Source organism: Glandiceps talaboti, chromosome 3 (genome assembly GCF_964340395.1).
Source record: "Glandiceps talaboti chromosome 3, keGlaTala1.1, whole genome shotgun sequence".
Lineage (NCBI taxonomy): Eukaryota > Metazoa > Hemichordata > Enteropneusta > Spengelidae > Glandiceps > Glandiceps talaboti.
In genome coordinates this window covers 18,126,725-18,150,124 of record NC_135551.1, presented here as the reverse complement: position 1 = coordinate 18,150,124, position 23,400 = coordinate 18,126,725, and the positions used below count along the sequence as shown (strand labels likewise).

General features: G+C 34.4%; 1 protein-coding gene across 3 annotated transcripts in view; it reads left to right on the top strand.

The window, feature by feature from the left end:
* The first annotated feature begins 66 nt into the window (after window positions 1–66).
* The window catches only part of LOC144453951 (palmitoyltransferase ZDHHC18-like), a 38,877-nt gene continuing 15,543 nt past the window's right edge, over window positions 67–23,400 (top strand). For 2 of the 3 annotated variants that reach the window (XM_078145321.1, XM_078145322.1), the window contains exons 1-5: window positions 67–437; window positions 16,119–16,279; window positions 17,076–17,231; window positions 18,990–19,127; window positions 19,626–19,677. In XM_078145321.1, coding sequence (XP_078001447.1) covers window positions 259–437; window positions 16,119–16,279; window positions 17,076–17,231; window positions 18,990–19,127; window positions 19,626–19,677 — 686 coding nt within the window. In that variant the 5' untranslated portion in view covers window positions 67–258. Of the gene's footprint in view, window positions 438–16,118; window positions 16,280–17,075; window positions 17,232–18,989; window positions 19,128–19,625; window positions 19,678–21,145; window positions 21,249–23,400 lie in introns of all 3 variants that reach the window. The other variant, XM_078145323.1, reaches the window with a different exon arrangement.

Below are 23,400 nucleotides of genomic sequence, written 5' to 3'. Positions count from 1 at the left end.
CTCGTTTTCAATTGACCCCATTGACCCCAAAATGACACGCATGCTCTGTCCAGCCTAAAAAATTTCTGCGCTTGCCAACACAGAAATACAAAAGTATGGAAATTTCCAAAAATCTCGGTCGTTTTAGGTGAAACATGCTCAAAGTTGGACTCGAAATTAGGTTTAGCAAGGACCGGTGAACCTCTATTTTATAGCAGTGAATCTATATTCGTCTGTCTTGTTCTCTTCGACTCGTTTTTATCGCGTTTCTGATCGTACATGGTGGGCTCGGATACAACTTATACTCCTATCAAGATGCCAAAACGAAAATGGGAGGTCCACCCGGGCCGAAATAAGTTTTTTTGTGACGGTCGCATCATGATGGCTCGATCAACTAGTGTATTTTACTTCACAGTTGCGTTAATTATCGTAACGATGGGTCTTTTCTTTGGTTTCGAGTAAGTATATCCATGATTTTTCAGACGTATTTTAACGTGTTTTGCAGATTGCAATACATAACAATAGTCAATACACAGTTGGCATGACATATTGTTCGTTGTCAAATATTGACTCCGTGTCAGATAACCGATTTACCCGTACTCAGATTTTGTATGGTCTATGACTAGATTGTTAAAAGGTGCGATGTGCCCACGTCAGTATTGTACCGGTTACTGTCAAAATACAATTCAAATCTCTAGTCTCTGTGTCACTCACACTGTTTTGGTCATACATGTAATGTAACTCACAGTCACCGCCGTTGTAATGTGATGACTCATACTTCATAGTATGCTAAGTGACTTTCTTCTTGGGTTTCCGTCCTTGAAAGTAGTGCAGTGAGAGCTCTACTCTATTACCATTTCCCTCCAACTCTATAATAATGCTTCTCACTGAAATCACCCCGCCACCATATATTCATGCATGTATTGAAATTTTTTTTCACACCAATTTTGATTTTTAATTAATGATAATTGAATTTTAAAAAAACTTGTTTTTGATTTATTTGGTATGATACGCCCAGGAAGAATAAGAAATATGACACCCCTGTTATTTATATGAGATATTCATTCATGTTGACACTAAGTTATGATATTACAGTTTTACCTGGTATGTGCATGACATACATGTCAGTGACCTTGAGAATGAGATGATACAAATACATGAATATCATCTCGGTAATTAATATATCCATGTGTACATGTACATATATCTGTTTAATTCATTGATAGTTGAACAAGTTCAACAATCTCTATCTATCTGTGATATCATAATTACTAGTTTTTAAGACAAGTTTTTTTTACTACATTGTACATTTGTAGATGTCCCAGACAGCATGTACATGTACATGTACATGTTGTTTATGATGCCAAAGTAGTTGACAATGATATGCACAGATTTTGAAAAAGTATATGTACAATTTTGGGCTCAATTTTTGTTTTCAGCACTGATATTATAAATTGTGATGGAGAAGGAGAACAGTTGGCTCAGACCTGGACATGAGCTTTGGATCTCATGAACTAGATAAATATAGATATACATGTACCGTAAACTCTGCCACACTACATGTTTTTTTGTAGGCCAATGTCCACCTACATTTTGTACCTATGTGTACATGTAATCTCTTTCTGCCCACCCAAACTACAGTCTGCAACATCAGGTCTCTTACAACTGAAGCAGACTAGTCTAACCCATTGCCAAATGTAGCCGAGAAGGACAAGAGTTCACAGAGCTTGGGCTTGAACCTGGGGACTCCTGCGGACACTGCTCATACACTTCCAACCTTGTCACCAAGTCCTACATGTACATGTACGGGCACCAGTCCATTACATTACTTAACCTTATACCCTAGTAGGCTACCACACTTTTACATGTATTTCACTGAATCGTGTATATTGTTTGTATACAAGAGAAGATACATACAAATTTACATATTTGGGGAGATCATACAAATGTATGTGGCCAGGAGAGTGTCGTACATGTACATTTGTACATACATGTACAAATGTACATGATTTAGGAATAAAAGCATTGGATAGGCATTGCATTGAGTTCAAGGGATTGAAGAGACAATTTAAGATCTAGAGTTACTGAGTAACTTTTATTTCATCCTTTTTACATTTATTATAGATTTGAAATACTACATGTACATGTACATGTAGTAGTTAAATATGCATAATTTGAGTTTCTTTTCATACATAAATTGCAGATAAATGAATGATTGTGATGTGGATTTTTACAACATACATGTACATGTACATGTCATATGAATCTGATTCCTGTCTGAAAACATCTAAACTGATAGCATTGAATCATTTGACTAGTGTAGTGAGCTTGTTTTTGATGTTGAGGCATTTCACAAAGATGTATTTTTTAAGCAAATTTTAATCTACTCTCTGTACATTGTATTAACATAATATTATGTGTACTTGTGTAGTTGTACATGTACATACACTGTAATTACCAGTGAACTACATTGTACATGTACATGTACATGTACAACCATACATTGGTGTATGTTAGACTTCCAACACGCATAGTACTTAGTACAAATGTACATGTAGTACAGTGTAGTAGTAGTAGTAGCAGTAGCAGAGACAGTGGTTTATTTGTTATTGTGATTTGCAACTCAAAGAATAGCCGCTGGACCTCAGGCTTTCTGATTCCTGCAATTCCATTCTGGCTATCGCCCTCACTAGCAACCTTCAGTTGCCTTCACAGTGAGCAGAATAGCATGAGGGGTGTAGCAGCAAGACTAAGAATACATTTGTAGTCCAGGCCAATGGACTTCTACATTGAATTTGTGTATTAAAGTCACCATTAAATTGAAATTATATTATACAAAAACATACATTTTCTATACTTTAGTTTTACATGTTATGACAAAATTGACCTGACAGAATGACGGTGAAAAGCTTACATTTGTACATGTACAGTATATACATTTGTACATCATTGCTCATGGATCCAATTTAACATGATTACATGTATGTACAATGTTCACATGCATATTTTAACATTACTCATTAATTGAACTCTTACAGGTCTTAGAAGGAAAATGTTTCAGTATGTTGATTAGATTTTTGCAAATGCTGCCTATTACATTTACATTTTTTGTATATCATGTATTCAAATCAACCCATTAATTTTTTTTTTTAAATAGAAATTTTATTACATTCAACTACATGTACTCAACAATTGAAAGAAAAAACAACATGTTTTATTGCCCAGCCCTTAAATAGATATAGTTAGAAAGAAATGAAATATACAGGCACACATTCAGGAACATACATGTTTATATGTAGGACTGGCCAGCCCATTCAGCTCAAGTTAAGTGCTTCATTGTCTAAGTACATGTAGGCAAAGGATAATATGGCAAATAATGTTGTCTTGAAAATGGACAAATTTACAAAATGATGAACAGGTTAAAGAGATTAATGTGACCCCTGTACAAATTACTTTGTATGGTTTTTATATAGACCTGAAACTTGCATTGTACAATGTATGTAAGATTTTTATATTTCATTCAAAATCTCAATAATTGAAGTAAATGATAGTAGGACTACATGTAAGTCTGTAGTTTTTTTTTCTATACCTGTAGTTTTTAATCTATTTAAGTGATTGAGATATAAGTCTGAAAAGGAATCTTGCGTCATGTGTTCAATAATCTAGAAAATGTCAAAACCCAAGTGTATTTATCACGCCATATCCTCAAGGCAAATAGACTAGGATTGTATTGGTGAAATCTACTTTACATTGACTCGAGGTATGCACACTACATGTACATGATGTAGCCAAGTTGTACATTGAATGTGTTTTGAACAGAAAATCTGAAATTTATAGATGGGATGTATGTACTGTAACCTGGTCGTTTCACACAATTTTCATCATTTCTACATTTTGGATTCTACATCTTGAGAAATACATGTACGAGTTAGAACATTTAGAATTGCCATTATTTCCCCCATTTTTCTTAAATTTAGCCTGTAAATGTACACATGTATAATTACATATATAATATATTGCTCCTAGGCTAATACATAATAGTTTTTGTCATTCAGCCAGAAAGTACTTGTAACTTACAGTATGTAAGGGTTTTCTCACTACAGTTTCATTCATCACAGTACATGCATTTATTCTTCACTTGTACTATTGTAGTGACAAGGCCCCTTATGTCAACTCACATTTTCCTTGGATTAGTGAAGAAAACGGCCCCTTTCCCTAATCCTGCCTCAGCCATTATCTTTTACATGAACTTTGCCTGAAGGGCGATAATTATTAACATGTCACATATTTTCCTTGGCTGAATGAAACAACTTTATAGTGTGGAACACTAATTATAATTATATAATTAAAAACCAGTTGTATCAAGGGATTCTAAATCATATCATATCACTGTGTTTGCACTGTGTTTTGGAGGAATGCAGTACAACTTGAAGTACTGTCAACATGCATAAAGTGACATTGTGACAGTCAATGATGTACAATGTACAAGGTACAAATGTACAAGGTACATTGTACATAATTTGTATGTTGTGGTATAAATTATTAAATTATTAGAATGTAGTGTGAGATGCACAGCTTGTCAATGTTATCATACTGTAATCCTCTTTCTGCCAGGTTATTTATTTGTTTGTACACACAAAAAATACAAGTAGGGTAAATCAAGATTTAAGCTTTGGTTTTGCCATTATTCTTGAACCTTGCCCATGTACATGTACATGTAGATGATTTTCTGATAAGATTTACATTTTTCTACTACCGTACATTGTAAATTCGTTTGTGATTTAGATTTGAAACGCTGAAGTAGAATACATGTTTTGGAATGAGTAAATAGATATTACAGCATTTTACAAGCACAAGTTTACAATTGAAAGTTATTACAGGAGTTGAAAGTTACTGTCCAACCAATACATGTACATTGTACATGTACAATGCATATCTAAATGTAAATGTAAGTGTACATATATGTACACAGACTCTTGTTTCCTTGTACATGTGTACATGTATGCCTGTTCCTTTTTTTACATCCCCAAATGTTAATTGTTTCTCTACAGACAAAGTGAAATGTGTGTTTTTGTCTGTAATATGAAACACGATTATGTTTGATAGAAAGGCTCATTATGGCGTTGATTACTGATGAGTAGGCTACTGTGAATGACAGTGTTGTCGCAGCTTGTGACACATTCACATGTAAATACTTAATATGACAGTGTTTTCAATATCAGACAACCTTACCTACATATGTCATGGGAAAAGATTTTACTCAGGTTGAACATTGTAAATTATTTATCAAGTAAAAATCTATCTGGAGGCTTAATACAAAAATAGGCTTAGCAATGTACATTGTACTTGTTGTACATTATAATTTGTAGTCTAGAAAATGAACGTGTGGGTTTATTTTCTATACTCTCTCTCTTTCCACATATGTACATGCACACATATACATGTACATGTACATGTACATGTAGTCAAATGGACAAATTCTACTGAAAATCTAGCTGAATCTACTGACTACATGTACATGTAGGGAAAGGGTGAACAGTGCATCAGTAACAATCCATCAGACACTGACACTGAGTTGTAATTGGTTGCTTTTTTCAGTTTACCACAAACTCAGCCTCCAGTTTGAAAGTAAGTCGCATGTGTACATGATGACATCATCGCATTTGTATTAACACTTCCATAGCAATTAATGTATTGTTGTCATTGGTACATGTACGTGTAAGAACGGTATGTTGTGTTGGAGATTGTGTTAGAGAAAGCCATTTGACTACACAGTGGAGAGGGAGGTCATAGAAAACGAGCCCACATGTACATGTATAGTTTCTAGACTACAATGTACATGTATGTATTTGTACATTGTAATGCTGTAATGTGAACCAAGTACATGTACATACATGTACATGTATACTATTACATGTAAATAGGTTAAAGGCCCATGCCCGATTAGAATTAAAATGTAGGGGTGAGAGCAGTTTTCTGGCAGCGCTACATGTATATGTATAGCAAAAGTTAGTCCAGAAAAAGTTAGAATGATTCTATTAATAATTTATACTCTGGTAATTGTGCCTTCAGTTTACAATGTACTAAGATAGACACAAACTAAAACTATTGTCACAACATGTTGATGCAACAGGGATAAGCTATTGAATGGCCCATGGTTTAATGATAGTCTCAGTAGTTTGAATGCAAACCGGAAGTTATGAATATCGCGCTCTCTAGTGTTGAATGCTGGTGTGGGGGAATAACATACACTATGGCATACCAAATATATAATTGTGTCTATCTTCGTAAACCAAGGGCTTGATTACCAGAGTCATAATGCTTGCAGCTTCATTGTAACTTAGATAACAGTAATGTGATGACCCTGGATTGAAACATACATGTACATATACAAAATGTACATGAAAACAGAAAGGTTTTACCAATGTTTGCATTATGTATCAAGTAAAAATGTACATATGATGGTATATGCGAAATTACAAATGCAAAATGTACTCGAGTATATTGTATTTATAATGATATGTAATTGTATTTATAACAGTTACGTGTACATATATAGTATATAGTCTTTTTGTAGGTAAGGCCTTCAAAAAATTATTTGGTTCTGGTTACCCGACCCCACCTAGTTTTTCACACTGACCCAAAACTTTTTAAGTATTCAAGAAAAAAATTAAAAATCACGAAAATGTTGAAGTCTTTGCGAGAAATAGTGGATAACGAAACTGACATCAATTTAAAAAAACAATATAAAACTGTTCTTCCAATCTGTTATTTGTAATGGTGTTTTAGTTTGTTTGCGTGATAGTCTAGACAAGTGTTGGAAGAGTTTCAACCAACTGGTGTATGTTTTAGGTTGTTTGCGTGATAGTCTAGACCAGTGTTGGAAGAGTTTCTTATTACTAATGATATTTACATGTACAAATGGACTGAAAGCTTTCTGTGATATTTAAAAAGATTATTATATGTAGTCTGGATGCCAATGTGATCTCTAACTAAACTATGAGGTGTAAATCATAACGATATCATATGTACATGTACAGGAACTAGACTACATGTAGGTACATGTATATCATATGTAAGTACAAAATGTAAGTACATACATAATAATACATGCTTTGTACAGTTGAACTAGGAGTAGCATCATTTTTGGAAATCTAGTGAGGTCATATTTCCCTTGCTTTTGCATATACATGTACATTTTTAAAAACAAATTAGTTTTGAATACTGGCGAAAATTTATTTGGAAATGTGAATGATACATGTATCTAATTACATGTACAAATGATGAAATGTTAATATGGAAAAAAAATGTGGGCCTTCTTGAGTACGCAGTGTTTTTACTATATTAACTGTGGTATGTTACAAGGCAGCAGGAAGCATGACCTACATGTACATGCTAAAATAGCTGTATCAGTGTACATCACTCACGTCATGTATGTACATTGTACTTGTATGTATAAACCCAAAACATCTGTGCTCAGCTTGCATAATGCATGAAAACTGACCCTGCAGGTTAGATCATATTGCATTTTGAAAATTTCAAAATTAAAAGGGCGACTGTACTTAATTCTGTATTTCTCATGACGTGACCAACCCTATATTTGTTCAGTCTGGTGATATAATAAATAAATGAAATCTCTCTACAGAAGTATTAGAAAAAAAAATCATGATGTCATTGATTGTACTATGTTGACCCACGAGTATGTATCTGAGGAAAATTTATTGTTTGTTGCTGACATTGGGGAACTTTGATAACACAAGTGGTCCATAGTTTTATTGTCATTTCTAAGTCATTCAGACTATTAAGCAGTGTTGCAGCCAGCCTTTGGAAAGTGTGGGACATACATGTAGTGTCCCGAGACTTTCATTTTTCTGGGTCATCATAAGTTTTTTGGGACATTATTATTTAAAAAAAAGCACCAATGGCATTGTAGCACAACTGCAAAATATTTATTCACATGCTGATCCATCCTAGATATTTGCTGAATGATTATGCAGTTGCCTATCCAACCCTGTTGTTATCTTTGCAATATACATACGCGATCATTTGGCTGTTGCTATAGACGTGGTCATGTTGCGCACTATTGCTAAACATATTTGCATACAATGTCCAAAATTGTGGGTCAGGTCCAAAAAATGTTTGTCAAATGACCCAAAAAAAACCTCTGGCTGCAACACTGCATTAAGAGAATTATTATGAATTGACAGTACCACCAGCAGTGACAACATGTTCACATGCACTTTCTTTTTACAATTTCTTTTTCTAACTGATTGACCGGCCCATTATACAAAATGTATGTAAAGTATTACAATGAGAAACATAGAATTACAAATGTAAGTACAGGCTTCTAATAAAACGGTGATCATTTTTGTATAGTTATATAGTAATGGAATCATTTGACTCGCATACCTTGCTATGGAAACCTAGACAGTAATTCATGATTAGCTTAGGATGCTGAAACAAAACTTAGTTTCTGAGCAGAAATTTACGTATTTCACAAAATAGTGTCATTGAACTTGGGCGTCATGCAAATGAACCAAATCAATGTGATGATCTCACCAGCATCATGCAAATGAGTGAAATTCAATGTGATGAACTCCCCATCATCAAGCCATCATGCATCATGCAAATGAACCATTTCAATGTGATGAACTCACCAGCATTATGCAATGGTCAAATTCAATGTCATCAACTCACCAGCATCATGCAAATGAGTGAAATTCAATGGGATGGTCATACATTTGGATGAGTAAAAGTTACATTCTACATGTACATGTACATGTACATGTAACATTGTGATTGCAATGTCAACAAACAAAAGCTACTTCATCATGGGACATGGATGCCTATTTATTGGACTAGTCACTACTACTGCTCTTGCATGTAAATACATATATGTGTAAACATGCCACGCATCATTTCTGCAAATGCATTCCCAGAAGTTATCTGTCAAACTTCATAAAGCTAATACACACGTATTAAAGTGTGATGCTACAGCAAGTACAAATGTATACATGTATAAGATGAAGTTATTGAAATACCATTGGCATGACTTCCAAAAATATCAAATTCACAATGTTGGCATTCCAAAAGTCCCATATATACATGTAATGACTGTATTGTTGATATCTCTGATTTCAAAAGTTCAAAAGTCACTCCTGTATAAACATTCAAGAAATCAAAATATCAGCCAAGTATTAGAATGATTAAAAACTTAAAACGTTTCAAAAGAATTGTCCAAAATATACCAACAGCAAGGATTGGAAATTACATGTACATGTACAGGGCTTGATATTCACTAAATTGATCCCAGTGAACACCAAATATTAACAATAAGAACCAAACACAGAGATGTGTAAGCAGACTAGTTTTGTGTTTCAATGTAAAACAAGATACCTGCATGTATGAAGGCTGTTGTACTTTGTACAAGCACTGTGCAGTGTGGACTGACTGTGAATGACAGCCATCCTGCTATGATTTTATAAAAACAATTTGACTTTATTTGCATAACAACATTATGAAATGTCATGTAAATTAGCTACCATGCTGTTGGAAATTCCTGGGGTGAATACTGGTATAATAACAAGACAAATAAAGATAAATTGACAGGGAATTTATTTATTTATTGCATCCCTTTTGTACATTTTGTATCAGGGGCTCAATAAGCATGTTTAAACAGGAGCAGCACAAACAGAAAATTACATGTAAAATACATATACATGTACTACTAAAAAATTAGAGAAGATATGACTAGTATAATCACATACAGGAATTATTATAATAGAGCTGTGAATTCTATGTTGCAGTTTTCCAGAGAGTAATAATTTGTAAGAACAGAGTATGCATTAACCAGTCAATAAATCATACCCTGCTGAATGTGCTTGTACATGTATATGCAAGTCATGGAGGTGATGAGATCCAATTAAATTATAAATAAGATATGGTCCAAAGTGTAGGAAATGCTAGAGATCAATTTGATTGCCCCTTAGACATATGTATGGCAAGGTCTATCTGGCTTTATACTAATGTACATGTATATCTCTATCCACTTAATCATTTGCTGTACATTTAGGATACATGTACATTGTATGTGTACAATCTACACAATATGACGTATTTCATAATTATGTACCAGTGATTACTTGCACTGATGTACATTGGCATGGGAGTTGTATGGTGTATAAAATTTAATAGTGCTTGTTATAAGTATAACCTTATATGAGAAAGCTTGTATGGGGAACGTTAATAAAAGTATGCATAATATTATGTGATAATGCCATTAAAATTGAATGGGAATGTTGTTACATGTATAATTAATAAAAAAATTCTTGCACAAAAATTACATTGTATACCGTATGTACATTGTACATTGCATGAAGTTCAAATGAGGAAAGTTATTCTTGTATGCAATACCCAGTACATTTTGTATAGTTTCTATTTATACCATTGGATAGAAAGAATAGTAACAAACATTTCCGAATTGTACTTCCTCCTTGTATTCCACTGCCCTTGAAAGTACAGTAGTATGTTCACAGGACTTAAAAAAAATAATTTTGACATTCAATCAGAATTGGCAAAAGTAAAGTGTTTCAGCTGCTGTTTTCAATCATGTTCCATTGGTTTAACAGATTACTGGCATATCAATTTGGTAGATACATGTACAATATTAAGTCTACATGTATGTGCCCTGAACTACATGTATACAAAAATGTACAGCTGATTTTGAGCCATGATTCATCTTTGTACTATGTACATGTACAATGTCGATACATGTATAAATCATGTGCATGTGTATGGAATGTGATAAATAAATAGCTTTCACTTCAGTTACTCAGATATGGCCAACCATTGAACCAACTGGTCATCATAATGTTTATGACAACACTATCTCATGCCTTGGCTACATTGTACATTTTACATGTAAATGTACATGTACATGTATGTTGCATTTAACTGAAAAATACATTATTAGCCTGTCAGAATGCACACAATTTGTTAGTTAACTATAGCAAACATGTACATGTACATGTATATTGTTGTATAAATATATGTACAAATGTACATGTATGTACAATGTATGTATATGTGCATCTCTTCAACAGAATTCCTCAATATTTTTCTTCATTCAGTCAAGGAAAATGAGTGACCTGGGGAGGGGGGGGGGTAGGGGTAGGGGGGCTTGTCACTACAAGTCATGAGATGAGTATTGACAAACCATTAGGTCACATGTATTTTCTCACTCAATGGTGACAAATATTGGGGAATAATGTAATTATACCCCCTCAAGCATATTAATTTATAAAACTATCACAAAAAATAATAGTGCTTTGGAACATTTTCACTACCATTTTGAGCAACGCTCAACCAGTGACATGGGTTGTCATGACATGTAATAATCAGAGTACATTTGTACATGTACATGTATATATTATTCATATTTTCTGTTCAAAGACAATAACGTGGCTTGTGCATGGTACATGTACATGTACATGTATGTAACTTGTATATGTACAAGTACATCACAGTACATTGTATATGTACAATGTATATGTACATGTATGGACAAGGCATTCCATAATTATCACCAACTTTTTGTTTTTCTTTGAAATATACAAATGGGATTTATGGCATCAATAGAGTTGCCATACATGTAGTATGTATCTTGTGTTGTTCAGACTTCTTCTCAAATGTGAATGCTGGCTGATACACATGTACATGTAGATTGAAGGTGTGGTACATGTACAACATCTCGTACCTTATTACTGACTATGGCATCAATTTGTGAAAGCATAAATTATGCTGTGCACAAGTTTTCAGCTAAAATACTAATCTACTAGTAGTGACCTATATAGTGACCTCAATTTCCATACAGTGAGACACTAGTCATGTTCTATTTTCCCTAGGGTATTAGTCATATAGCACTTTCGTCTTTTCAGTGATTTGCTTTGACTATTGAAAGAATACAATGTTCACAATGTACGTGCCTGAGAATGTGATGTGTTATAAAACACTTATTGTCGAGCACTAGTAGATGTCACATTCATAATGTACATGTACATGTATTACCCCTAGTGCTGTGAAAGCAACTGTACATAAGTATTAGCCTTGGGAAATACATAATGTAGTTGTTGGATAACAGATCAGGCTAACAGATGTCTACTCGTGCCCTCACTGCCAGACCACAGGTGTATACTACATTGTACATGTATCTTTGCAGCAACCTGTTTGGATTGAAGCCAACTGACAGTTGTTCTTGTTGACAACTGCACGTTCATAAATGTACCAGTACTACTGTTCTACTACATTGTACATTTGTATATGTAGTACTAGACAAATGGTGTGTTGGCAGACACACCTACATGTACATTGTGCAATTTAAATACATATATTTTATACACGAAGCTACATTTGTATAAAACAGTGCCAGTCTTGCAACCCCACATGCACATCATTCTGTGAAAGGAACACTTACATGTACATTGTATAGTACACATACAACTGTATTAACAAAACCCCTTGTTCAGCTGTCATATATCACACAGGACACTGTACTTTAGTCATGTACATGTACATGTGTACATTCATTGTAGGTGAGAAGGCCAAACTGATTTTTCCATTTAGTGTCTTGATAAACACATTCCTTTGACACTTCATTGTTGTCTATACATTTGATTTGTACATGTATGTGTGGCGGCTGTGCCTGTACATTTTGTTTTGTAGCTGTATGTGTACTCTGCATTTGTACATTTGTACAGGGTATTAAACTAATAATATTGTACTGTAAAATAAGAGTGTGTAAGTAACAAGTAATATACAAATGTAAAGTCCCTATCAATCAGTATTGTCATTGACGTTTTGAATTAATATATTGTCCTGTATACATAATGATTGTACATGTACAGTGCACTACAGTGAGGTATTACAATGTACAAAGTCTATAATATTGCACTACTACTACTACTACTACTACTACTACTACTACTACTACTACTTGTGTACTACTACTACTATACACATGTACACATGGGGTTACTACTGCTGCTGTTGCTGCTAAGTACAACTACTACTACTACTACTAACTACTACTACTGGTGGTACACATATACTACTACTGGTACTACTACTACTACTACTACTACTACTACAGTAGTGGTACTACTACATGTACATGTACTACCGTACTACAGTCTTCTCCCCACTATAGAGAAAGCATGGTGCTGCTAACGCTATCCAGGCCATCATGCTTGTCAGGTTTCTGCTGTTTCAAAAGTGTTATACAATGTACATGTACAGGCTTTAGTAATATTTGAAGGACAATATTATAATAGAATTATAATACATGTACTTTCGCATGAAGAGAAATGTGCATGAGTGTACAAAAATGTATGTATGAAATATCAACATGTCAGAGTATGTTTCAAGGTTGAAGACATGTGCATGTACATGTTCATGTATGTTATAAAACATATGCTGACCATTATGCAAATTATATGCAAATTACCATGTTATTGATATGCAAAATATCATGCAAATTAGCTACTTGCAATTTATCCTGAGTAGAACAACCATACACTAACAGTTTCATTTGAAAGGTGTAATAATAATAATCATCATTTTTTATTTATACTGGATTGTTATTTAAGTATACATGTGCATGTATAAACACTTGAAAACACTTTCAAGAGGTTCAGTGAGGCCAGCCCTCATGGGTTCAGTGTTATTAGTAGTATGTTAATGCAGGAGGAAACCAGAGTAGAGAAAACCTGCACTGTATGGTAGAGTCAAACTGAATGACACTCTTCTTACTTACAGCGTTGTAAATTTAATCAAACCCTGAATGGGTCTGAACCCCAACCGCAGTGGTAAGAGGCAAGTGGTTTAACCACTCGGCCAATGACAACCCTTTAGGAAATGCCAGCTACATGTATCCCTACAAAAATGTACATTAACATGCCATTTCTGAGCAATGCCGTTAGTGGAAAGTCAGAATATGAACTGTTTTACAAATGATAATATTCACATAAATATATGTACATTTTGGGTATGTACATGTACAACAGACAGCATATAATTTTTATTCTGTGTACTGGAATGAGTTAGATATGAATATACATGAATGTGGAATAATGACACTTTACTGTAATTACATTTACATTTTATACCTATAATGCATACAAATGTAATAAATAGGCATCTGTTCAGCAGTGACAAATACATTTTTGTAACACCTGTCACACTATACAATGTACATCGTATACACATTTTGTGTATACACTGTACATTGTATAGTCATACAAAAATGTACATGTACAATATACAATATATAACGTATATACATTTTGTAGATCCTATGGAACTGCATACAGTGTGAAAATAATATGTGCATTATTACAGAAGTAAAAACGTTTGAAATGATGGCAGCATGACTATAAATTGTGAATTAAGCTGATGCTGTTTGGAACAATTTTAATACAAAACAATTCACCATACTGTGTTATCACACATGGCATGACATAGCCGTTTCTGACGGAGAAAGGGTGAGCCGACTGCACTGTGTGTCAATGGAATGGTTTGATTGGTGGCTACATTAGACATTGTCGACATTATGAAAGACAACTATACATTTGTACATGTAAGGTCAGAATTTACGGAAGGGGGGCCTGGTGAGAAGTGGGGTGAAAATTCTGGTGGTTTGAAAAAAACGATTCAGGAGTCTGAATACTGAACCATTGAGCAAGCTGTGTGTTCTATATTTCCATAAGTGGCCAATCCATGATGGAGAACTTGGTACATTTGGAAATCAAGAAGTGCATGACATGGTACATACAAGCATGAAGTCATGCTTCACAGATGCAGACAGAGAGTGTATAGATAGGGAATGGATCCTGCTGAAAATGTTCATCAGGCCACTCAGATCAAATGATCTACTGGATGTGTACAGTGGACTAATGAGAATGAACAATCCTGCTCTGACCCATGTGCTGCATCTAGTTGAATTAACAATGGCAATTTCTCCATCAACTGCTAGCTGTGAGCGTGGATTCAGTAACATGAACAATGTCAAAAATTGTTTAAGAACACAACTGACACAGGGGTCTCTTCGAGACCAGTTACTAGTAGTGTGTGAAGGGCCAGCATTAGATGAGTTCAATGCCAACGAAGCCATTAAACACTGGCTTAAAATGTACTACGGGGTACAGACACATCCATGGGCATGCTAGGGCATCAAGCAATACTGGATCTAATTATGATGCTGCTGGTGACATTATTGTTGAAAATTAGAAAAAGTAACACTCACCTGGACAAAGTTTGTGCAAGAAATGGATGTTGCCTGACTGATATCTTATCTTGTGACTAAGTACTGTACATGTAACCTTGATGGTTAGACATTACTTTACAAATACATGTAACTCTTACCTTTCAAACTTTAGGTGATCATGTTATGCCAATCCCATCTACAGGACACAATTACTGACATTGACACTTACCTTGTTTTCCATTAATATTGATTTACCTGTCATTTTATTGGTAAATTCATTTTGCCATATCACAGATTTGAAATAAAATTGAAATTGAAGTTGATACATGTATGCTTGGTTTCTGCCAATTCTATTCATCTCTGTATCCATAATTGTGTTATCCTTCAAAAAATAATGGTGCATGTCTGAATATATATATATTCATGGAAAAAATTTAGTGTTTCACATAGTGGAACCTGGGACAACTAGTTCTTTGAGCAGGACCACTGGATTTTTTAAGGCACTGGTCCGGGGACCACCAGTTCACAAAATGAGTAAGAATAAATCCAGCACCAAAAACCATACATATACAGTGTACAATAGTAGATGTTTGCGCATCATACATGTAACACAATACAGTTGTATACATAATGTACACATGTTTGAAGAACCCTGTCCCCACTTTTTATAGCAGAGTGAGTTCTATCATATGCTGCTTTATAGTAAAAAAAATAAAGTTAATGTAATAATTGACTTTTGATTACTTTTTCACAACAGTACATGTATTTCCTGTGACTGGAGTGTTTTACCATAGACCCACCGTGGGTGGAGGGTCTATGGTTTTACACCTGACACTTTTCATGGCTTTTAATGTGGTGTTGTCTTTATTATTCCTTTCAGTTGTCCATACCTAGCTGAAAATCTCACACCAGCCATCCCAATTATAGCCATATTGTTATTTATCTTTGTGATGGCAGCATTACTTCGGACAAGTTTTAGTGATCCAGGAGTAATACCCAGATCAACTCCAGACGAAGCCGCAGATATAGAAAAACAAATTGGTAAGTTAAAGTTGTCAGTAAGAGATAATAGTACATCTCAAGATTGCTTTTCTGGCTGTGCAAGCATTGGGCCAACTGTGTGCTAATAGTATCAAGTGTAGTAGACTTTTTCTCAGTGAGACTGGAGATGTGAAGTTTAATTGTAGTCCTCAGCAGTAACATGCAAAAGTGATCAAAGATGCATCCTCACCTATCAGTCAAGCAATCAACAGACAAATTATATACATTTGTATGTTATGTACATGTATATATACATGTTCATATATGTTATTATTTTATTTATCAACCTGTTATGCTATATACTAACAGGGTGAATGCTAGTCAGAACTTCTGGAAACCTTTTGAGATGAGTTTTGTTGAGACCAACCAGTCTTCACAACACACACACACTGCAAGGGTTGGCTTCTTTCCATTGAGACCCAATACATGAATAGAGGCAGGAATGTAGAACAGTAGACTGACTGTCCAAACAATGTGTTAAAACTACAAACTAAGGAGTTGGGTTGGGTTAGGTTAGAGGGTCGCAGGGGGTTGGACCTCCTATAACAACCTGATATTTATGGTTGACAACACATGACCACCAGTGTCACCACTGTCATACACTTGCTCCCAGATTGTGACAAAAGCCTGTTGATCAAAACTGGAAAATTTTTCTGTTACTTCTTATCAAAACCTGTCCTAGACAATGTAAGAATTGCCTTATTAGAATAAAGTGCTGACAGAAATACAAATGTAAAATGCTAATACATGTATAACTGAAAGAGATGTTTATATTTCATTTTTTTTTCTTCAACAGAGGTGCCTAATCCAAATAATCCTACATACCGACCACCACCCAGAGTAAAAGAAGTTACTATAAATGGACAAACAGTCAAACTTAAATATTGTTTTACATGTAAAATATTCCGGCCTCCCAGAGCATCACATTGTAGTATATGTGATAATTGTGTAGGTAAGGACGATGTCAGTCAAGTAATACATGTATACTAAGATGTAAGACATAAAAACTACATCATATGCTGTGACAGAACCCCAAGACACATGAATGCAAGTATCTTTGTATTTGCATTGAGTGCTTCAAGTACTCTCTGCCACAGTGCTTTCATAGTGATTGACAGTGCAGCAACAAACACAGCAAGCACAAGTGCTAATTTCCCTGAGCACCCAAACTGGCACTTGCGTGGCATGGGGTTCTGTTACTATTACGTACATGTATGTATATCCGGAACAGCAAATTTCCCCAAATATACTGTGTGATCACACGCTTTCATGTACATCGAAAAGTTATGCTGACATTTGCATATCATTTGCATACGGGTATGCAATATGTTTTCGGTGTTGTGCTGCAGTGCAAATACCACCGGTATGTGCGTGCACTAGTGCAAGTGATCTCTGGTACATACATGTATGTAATAGTAATACTGTAAACCTGGAACTTTTTGCTAAAGATTTATTTTCCCTTCCCAGGAAAACTAAAACACAAAAATAAATAGTAACTAAAATGCCTTCTTGTAAATAAACAATATTTACTAGTCTGGTAATTAGTGAAAGTTAGTCTTCGAGAACTAGCTGAAGACTACATGAAAAATCGCAAAATATTCTAGTAGCGAAAACATCTTGGGTTTACAGTACATGTAATTCATGTTGGTCCTCTTATGTTGAAAGTCAGTAACTGATAATACTACCTGTCATTTTGACAGACATGGAGTACAATGTATTTCATATTTAAGTACAGTGTAAATGCATGTACGGTAGACTCTGAATATTGAGTGGCAAGACTCAATTAGCACTCTTTCCTAGCTTCTTTTCAACTTCATAGACATTTGTTTATGCTTATTAGTCTCCATGGGCACCGCCGGGAGAGGACTTATTTGTTGGGTTTCATCATCCATCCATCCATCCGTCCGTCTGTCATGTGACGTTCATTGAGAATAGGTTATCTTGTTGAGTTTAGATGATTTAGAAAGTTGTTATTGTGCATGAGAAGACCACACATGTAGACTTCCACATTAAGAATTCATCAGGAAATATTATAAATGGCAGTTACATTGTACATGTAGGCCTGGAACAAACGTCAACATTTTCATGTGGCTGGCTATAGCTAAGTATTAGATTATGTACATGACAAATTCGATGCTTATTGTAACAAGTGTCAGCAACTATTATTAAATTTGAGATCGTCTGTCAAAAATAACCACAGAAGTACAACTCACAATAATCGTCAAACTTCTGCCATGTGGAATCTAATACAAAATAACCACAATTCAATGCATCTGTCGTGTTATTTTCAAATGTACAATGTATGGTGGCAGCATTCAGCTCATGCATCATTTTCATATTGCAATTACCTTCATCTGTATTTTCAATGCTAAACTACATTTAAGCATATGGCAGTGAAATTTCTGTCTTCCTCGATTGTTTGTATCAATAAAAATCTCATTCTATCCATCATCTGATTTGACCCCCTAAGCATGTCATACCCCACTAGCCCCTCTAACTGTTCATATTTGTATTAAATTTGGCAGATTAGATTCAATGTCTATTCCGTGTCATCGCTATCTATATATATGTGTTGACTTCAATACAGTTAGATTAGGTGCATGAGAAGCCTTACTTATAATAAGACAACACAAGAAAAAAAAATGTACATGTACACTTTGTGCAAGTTGAACAATAGAGTACTGATTCATTTCTTGGTTCTTGTTTTCAGAGAGGTTTGATCATCACTGTCCGTGGGTTGGCAACTGTGTTGGTAAAAGAAACTACAGATATTTCTACCTCTTTATACTATCACTAGCGTTCCTCTGTGTATTTGTATTTGCATGCGTCATCACACACCTTATCCTACGTAAGTATCTGTAAATGACATTTTACTGATTTGTAGCATGTCAAATTTTGACACAGTTTCCCCAAATATGCGAGTTCTATAGGCCAAAGTATTTCTTTCCACATATGGAAGTATAAGATAAGATGTCATGATGGTTTACCAAATATGGAAGTTGTACTAGCTTTTCTTTCCAAATAAGGAAGTCAAATAAATGTCAGATGCCAGCACGGTTTCCCAAATATGGAAGTTTGTGCATTTCTTTCCAAATATGGAATCAAAGAAATATAAGATGTCAGCATGGTTACCCATTTATGGAAGTTCTATTAGCATTTGTTTCCAAATATGGAAGCCAAATAATGTCAGATGCCAGCATGGTTACCCTAATATGGAAGCTCCATTAGCATTTCTATCCAAATATGGAAGTCAAGTTAATGTCAAATTTCAGCGCACTTACCCAAATATGGAAGTTCTACCAGCAGTTCTAATAGTAACATCATTGTTTGATTTATTACATTACAGGAACAGATGATACAGGCAGTTTTCTAGAAGCAATCAAAGAATCACCAGCCAGATATCCTTTCAGTATACACTTTTTATCTCTAAAGTGTAGTTTTATTTCTAATCACACAGTGCAATGAACTACTGTGTATCAGTGAAATTTGTGTGAATTGTTTTATGAATTTTATTAGTGTAACTTGAAATATGCATTTTCAATATTCAGTAGCTCTTTTGATATGGTGAAGTAATCGATAGATATAGGTCTGGCACAATGCTATGTTTTAACTTTATGTTTTGCCGGTTCGCATGATGTATACTAGCATATACATTTTTTTTGTAAGAAGGGCATGGTAATGAAACATGATTTCCTAAAATTAACTTTTTATTAAACTAACTGTCCTGTCCACTCAGAGTTTCATGTACATTTTAAATAGCCAAGAGGGTAAATACAACATCCCATTAATGTTCAAACTTTAATCATCATCCATTTCTCTACGATTATAAGTACTAGTATTTAAGTTTGCATGTGTGTGTGTGTGTGTGTGTGTATGTGTGTGTATGTGTGTGCATGGTTTGTGCATGGGCGATAAAAAGAATGCCAGAGAGTATTGTGTGTGTGCATGGTTTGTGCATGGGTAATAAAAATAAAGCCAGACATGGTATGCATTGTAGATGTCTTACCGTTCACTGCATTCAATCATAGTTCTGTATCTCCACATTCCAGGTATCAACATTTTATCCCATTATTCACAATTGTTGAGATTGGTATAGAATTTCATCTCTATAAGCAATGCATTGAAGTAAACAGGGAAGAGAAATGATAGTTCATAAAAGTAGCCAAAATTTTGTGTTTCAGAATACTGCAGTGGGAGGGTTTGTAAATGATCAGTTATTCAATTCTGAAGCTTACATACGTTAATATCCAGATTGCAATTTTTATTGGCTTAATAGTAAACAGCGCCCTCTTGTGGTAGTGTATACATTCAAAAATGTCATCACCGAGTTGTATTAGTTATACTAAAATATAATTATTTACTTTAAGGTTTCTTGGAAATGTAACTTGCAGCTAAAGATATCCTGCACGAACATTTCATTGGGAAAGCAAAATGTGGATTCACAGTGATTTACTCAAAGTGTCTCTTTGGTTGAGAACAATCATGTTTAGAATTTCTTATTGATGTGTCATACATGTTACAGTGGCAGGCTGTTTTCAAGGAACCTGCAGATCAAAAGTGAACAAAATCCACAGTATCACATTTTCACATGCTGCTCAACTCTAACACCAGAGGGCGCTATTTCATAGAATCGTTGCATCTAATTGCTGACAAGATCAATTTCCAAGGACAGTTAGTGTAGATGGAAATTTCTGTTTGTTATATTTTTATTTGTTTGTCTTTTGTTCTTCTGCCACTATGTTGCAAATTAACTGCTTGTGTAGCATGTTGCACCCTAGCTTAATATGTTTTCCTTTTTTTTTCTTTACGTTAGACCATGCGCTCATTTGATAATTGTTCCTGTCTTCCTTAACTGTTAGTTCTCACTATAATAGAGATCCTTATCTGTTTTCTTTCTATTTGGTCTATCATGACAATGGCTGGCTTTCACACTTACCTTGTAGCTTCCAGTTTAACTACCAATGAAGATGTGAGTGTATTATTATAAGGCTTTTTTGTTTAACAGCTTTCCACCTCATTTTAACGTGCCCCCCCCCCCCCCCCCTTCCTTGTCAACTAAACCCTATTATTGTGTCTACCATATCAACAGTGGCAAGGTGTGGGTGTTGTCACCATGGTAACATTGGTGTCGTGATAATAACATTTGTAAATTTGTAAAGGGAAAAGCTATAAAGAGTGCATCAAGTGTGTTTTCATAAATAACTCAGTTCAAATAGTTTTTTTTTCATTACGTTACAAGTTGGTTAATAATTGGATCACTTTGATCTGAGGGTGTGAAACCCTCAAAATGCAGTTATTACTAAACATATATGCTAACCCAAAGAGCATCAGAAATATTCACGCAAACAACATTATCATATCTACTTAAAAATTCAGGATAAAGTAAGAAAAAAACTAACCATTTTTTCATTGTTGCTGAGAATAGACACTTATATTAATTTTTCCGTTCACTTCTATTCTCATTTTGGTCTGAAATATGAAATTGTTCGGAAAGTTTCGTTCTTATCGTTGCATAAATTTGTTTGTTGCATGGCATATTGCATGGTGGAATGATGGATCGTAGTGCAATTGCATTGATCGTTTTCTCTTTCTATGACCTGTTATTATAAAGTGAGTGATTAGAGAATGGTACTACTTTAAATCAATGTGTGAGTGACACGAAGTGCATGATGTAGATATGTTATTTGCATGAGTTGTACTAAGTAGTAGTAGTAGTGGTCTGATGAGTACATGTAGTCTCACAATGTCAGTAATTAGCCAAAAAAAAACCCCAACTTCTCTTTGAATAGAAGAAACGGTTTCTATAATTATATTGCAACAAACTTCGCTCACAAACAAAGTTGTCATTTCAAAAAAACAGCTTGGCCTTGAAAAGAAGGTGATATTGTTACAGTAGTTATAACCTTACAACAAACTAACAGTATTGACAATCACACAAAACTGTAACGTTTCAAAAAACATATCCTTGAAAAGAAAATTCTATTATACATGTATAGCAACAAATTGTGTTTACAAGCAAACAAAATTGTAACTTTCAAAAAAAAAAAAAATGGGAAAGTCTGGTAAAATTATACTAATTATGTATATGTTATACTCAAATTTTGATGGGAATTCTGCTAAAAAGTATTGGAAAATCATCAAAATTTATTCTATTTACAGCAATACTAGTATTAGTAACAAAAATGACTATCAACTGACATTGTGTGGAATAACTACTGGCCGGTTTTTTTCATCAAATAACATTCTGTTGTGTCATTCATCTTGCTGTGCATGACATACTTCCAAAAAACATGAAAGTCATCCCGCATGTATATCAAATCTCAAAAAACTTTGCTTAAACAATAGTGTAACTTTTGCTTTGATGTTTCTTGATTCAGCGCTGTAATACTTGTGATTAGAGCATGTTTATATATTTTCAATTCATGCTCAGACCCTTCACTAATTTTCATGGCTAAAGAAAACAAAGTAACAAAAAAGGAATAGCTTGCTCTTCATTATGTAGCATACACACAGTGTATAATTTCTTTTGTACTGTGTCTAAAGTTAGACTCTTCTGTTAAAGGAAAATTACTGACAATATGATTATAACTCCTACGGGAAAGAAATGTGCTTAATGTCTTTGTTACCAGTGTGTGCACATTTCTTTCTATGCATCCACTTCCTGAATATCGAAGAAACTAGTCAGCCACCATTTTTTTTTTACAATATTTACCAATCTCTACTCTTATATCTTAAATTCATGACAGGAAAACTAATTCAAAACTCTTTCCACCATAAATTGTTTGTTCTTTTTCACAAACACTCACTTGTCTAATGAGCAGGAATTTTCGAAAAAAAAAGTAGTAATTAATGTCTGTATAATTACAGTACCTAACAATTTCACATAAGAATTTCACATTGTTTATGAAAAGGGAATGCTTCTCTTCTTCTTTTTGTTTGATTCTCAAAGTTTCTGACAGCACGATTCTATTTTGCAGAGTGTAAATGTATGTGTAGTCCTGTCTTCCTCTCACATGTTTTAAAATATTTCCATGCTTACACTGTATACCATAGAAGCAAAGAAAATGGAACTCATTCACCTAAACTTTGTTATTCCTTCTCTGCCAATACTTCATACATGT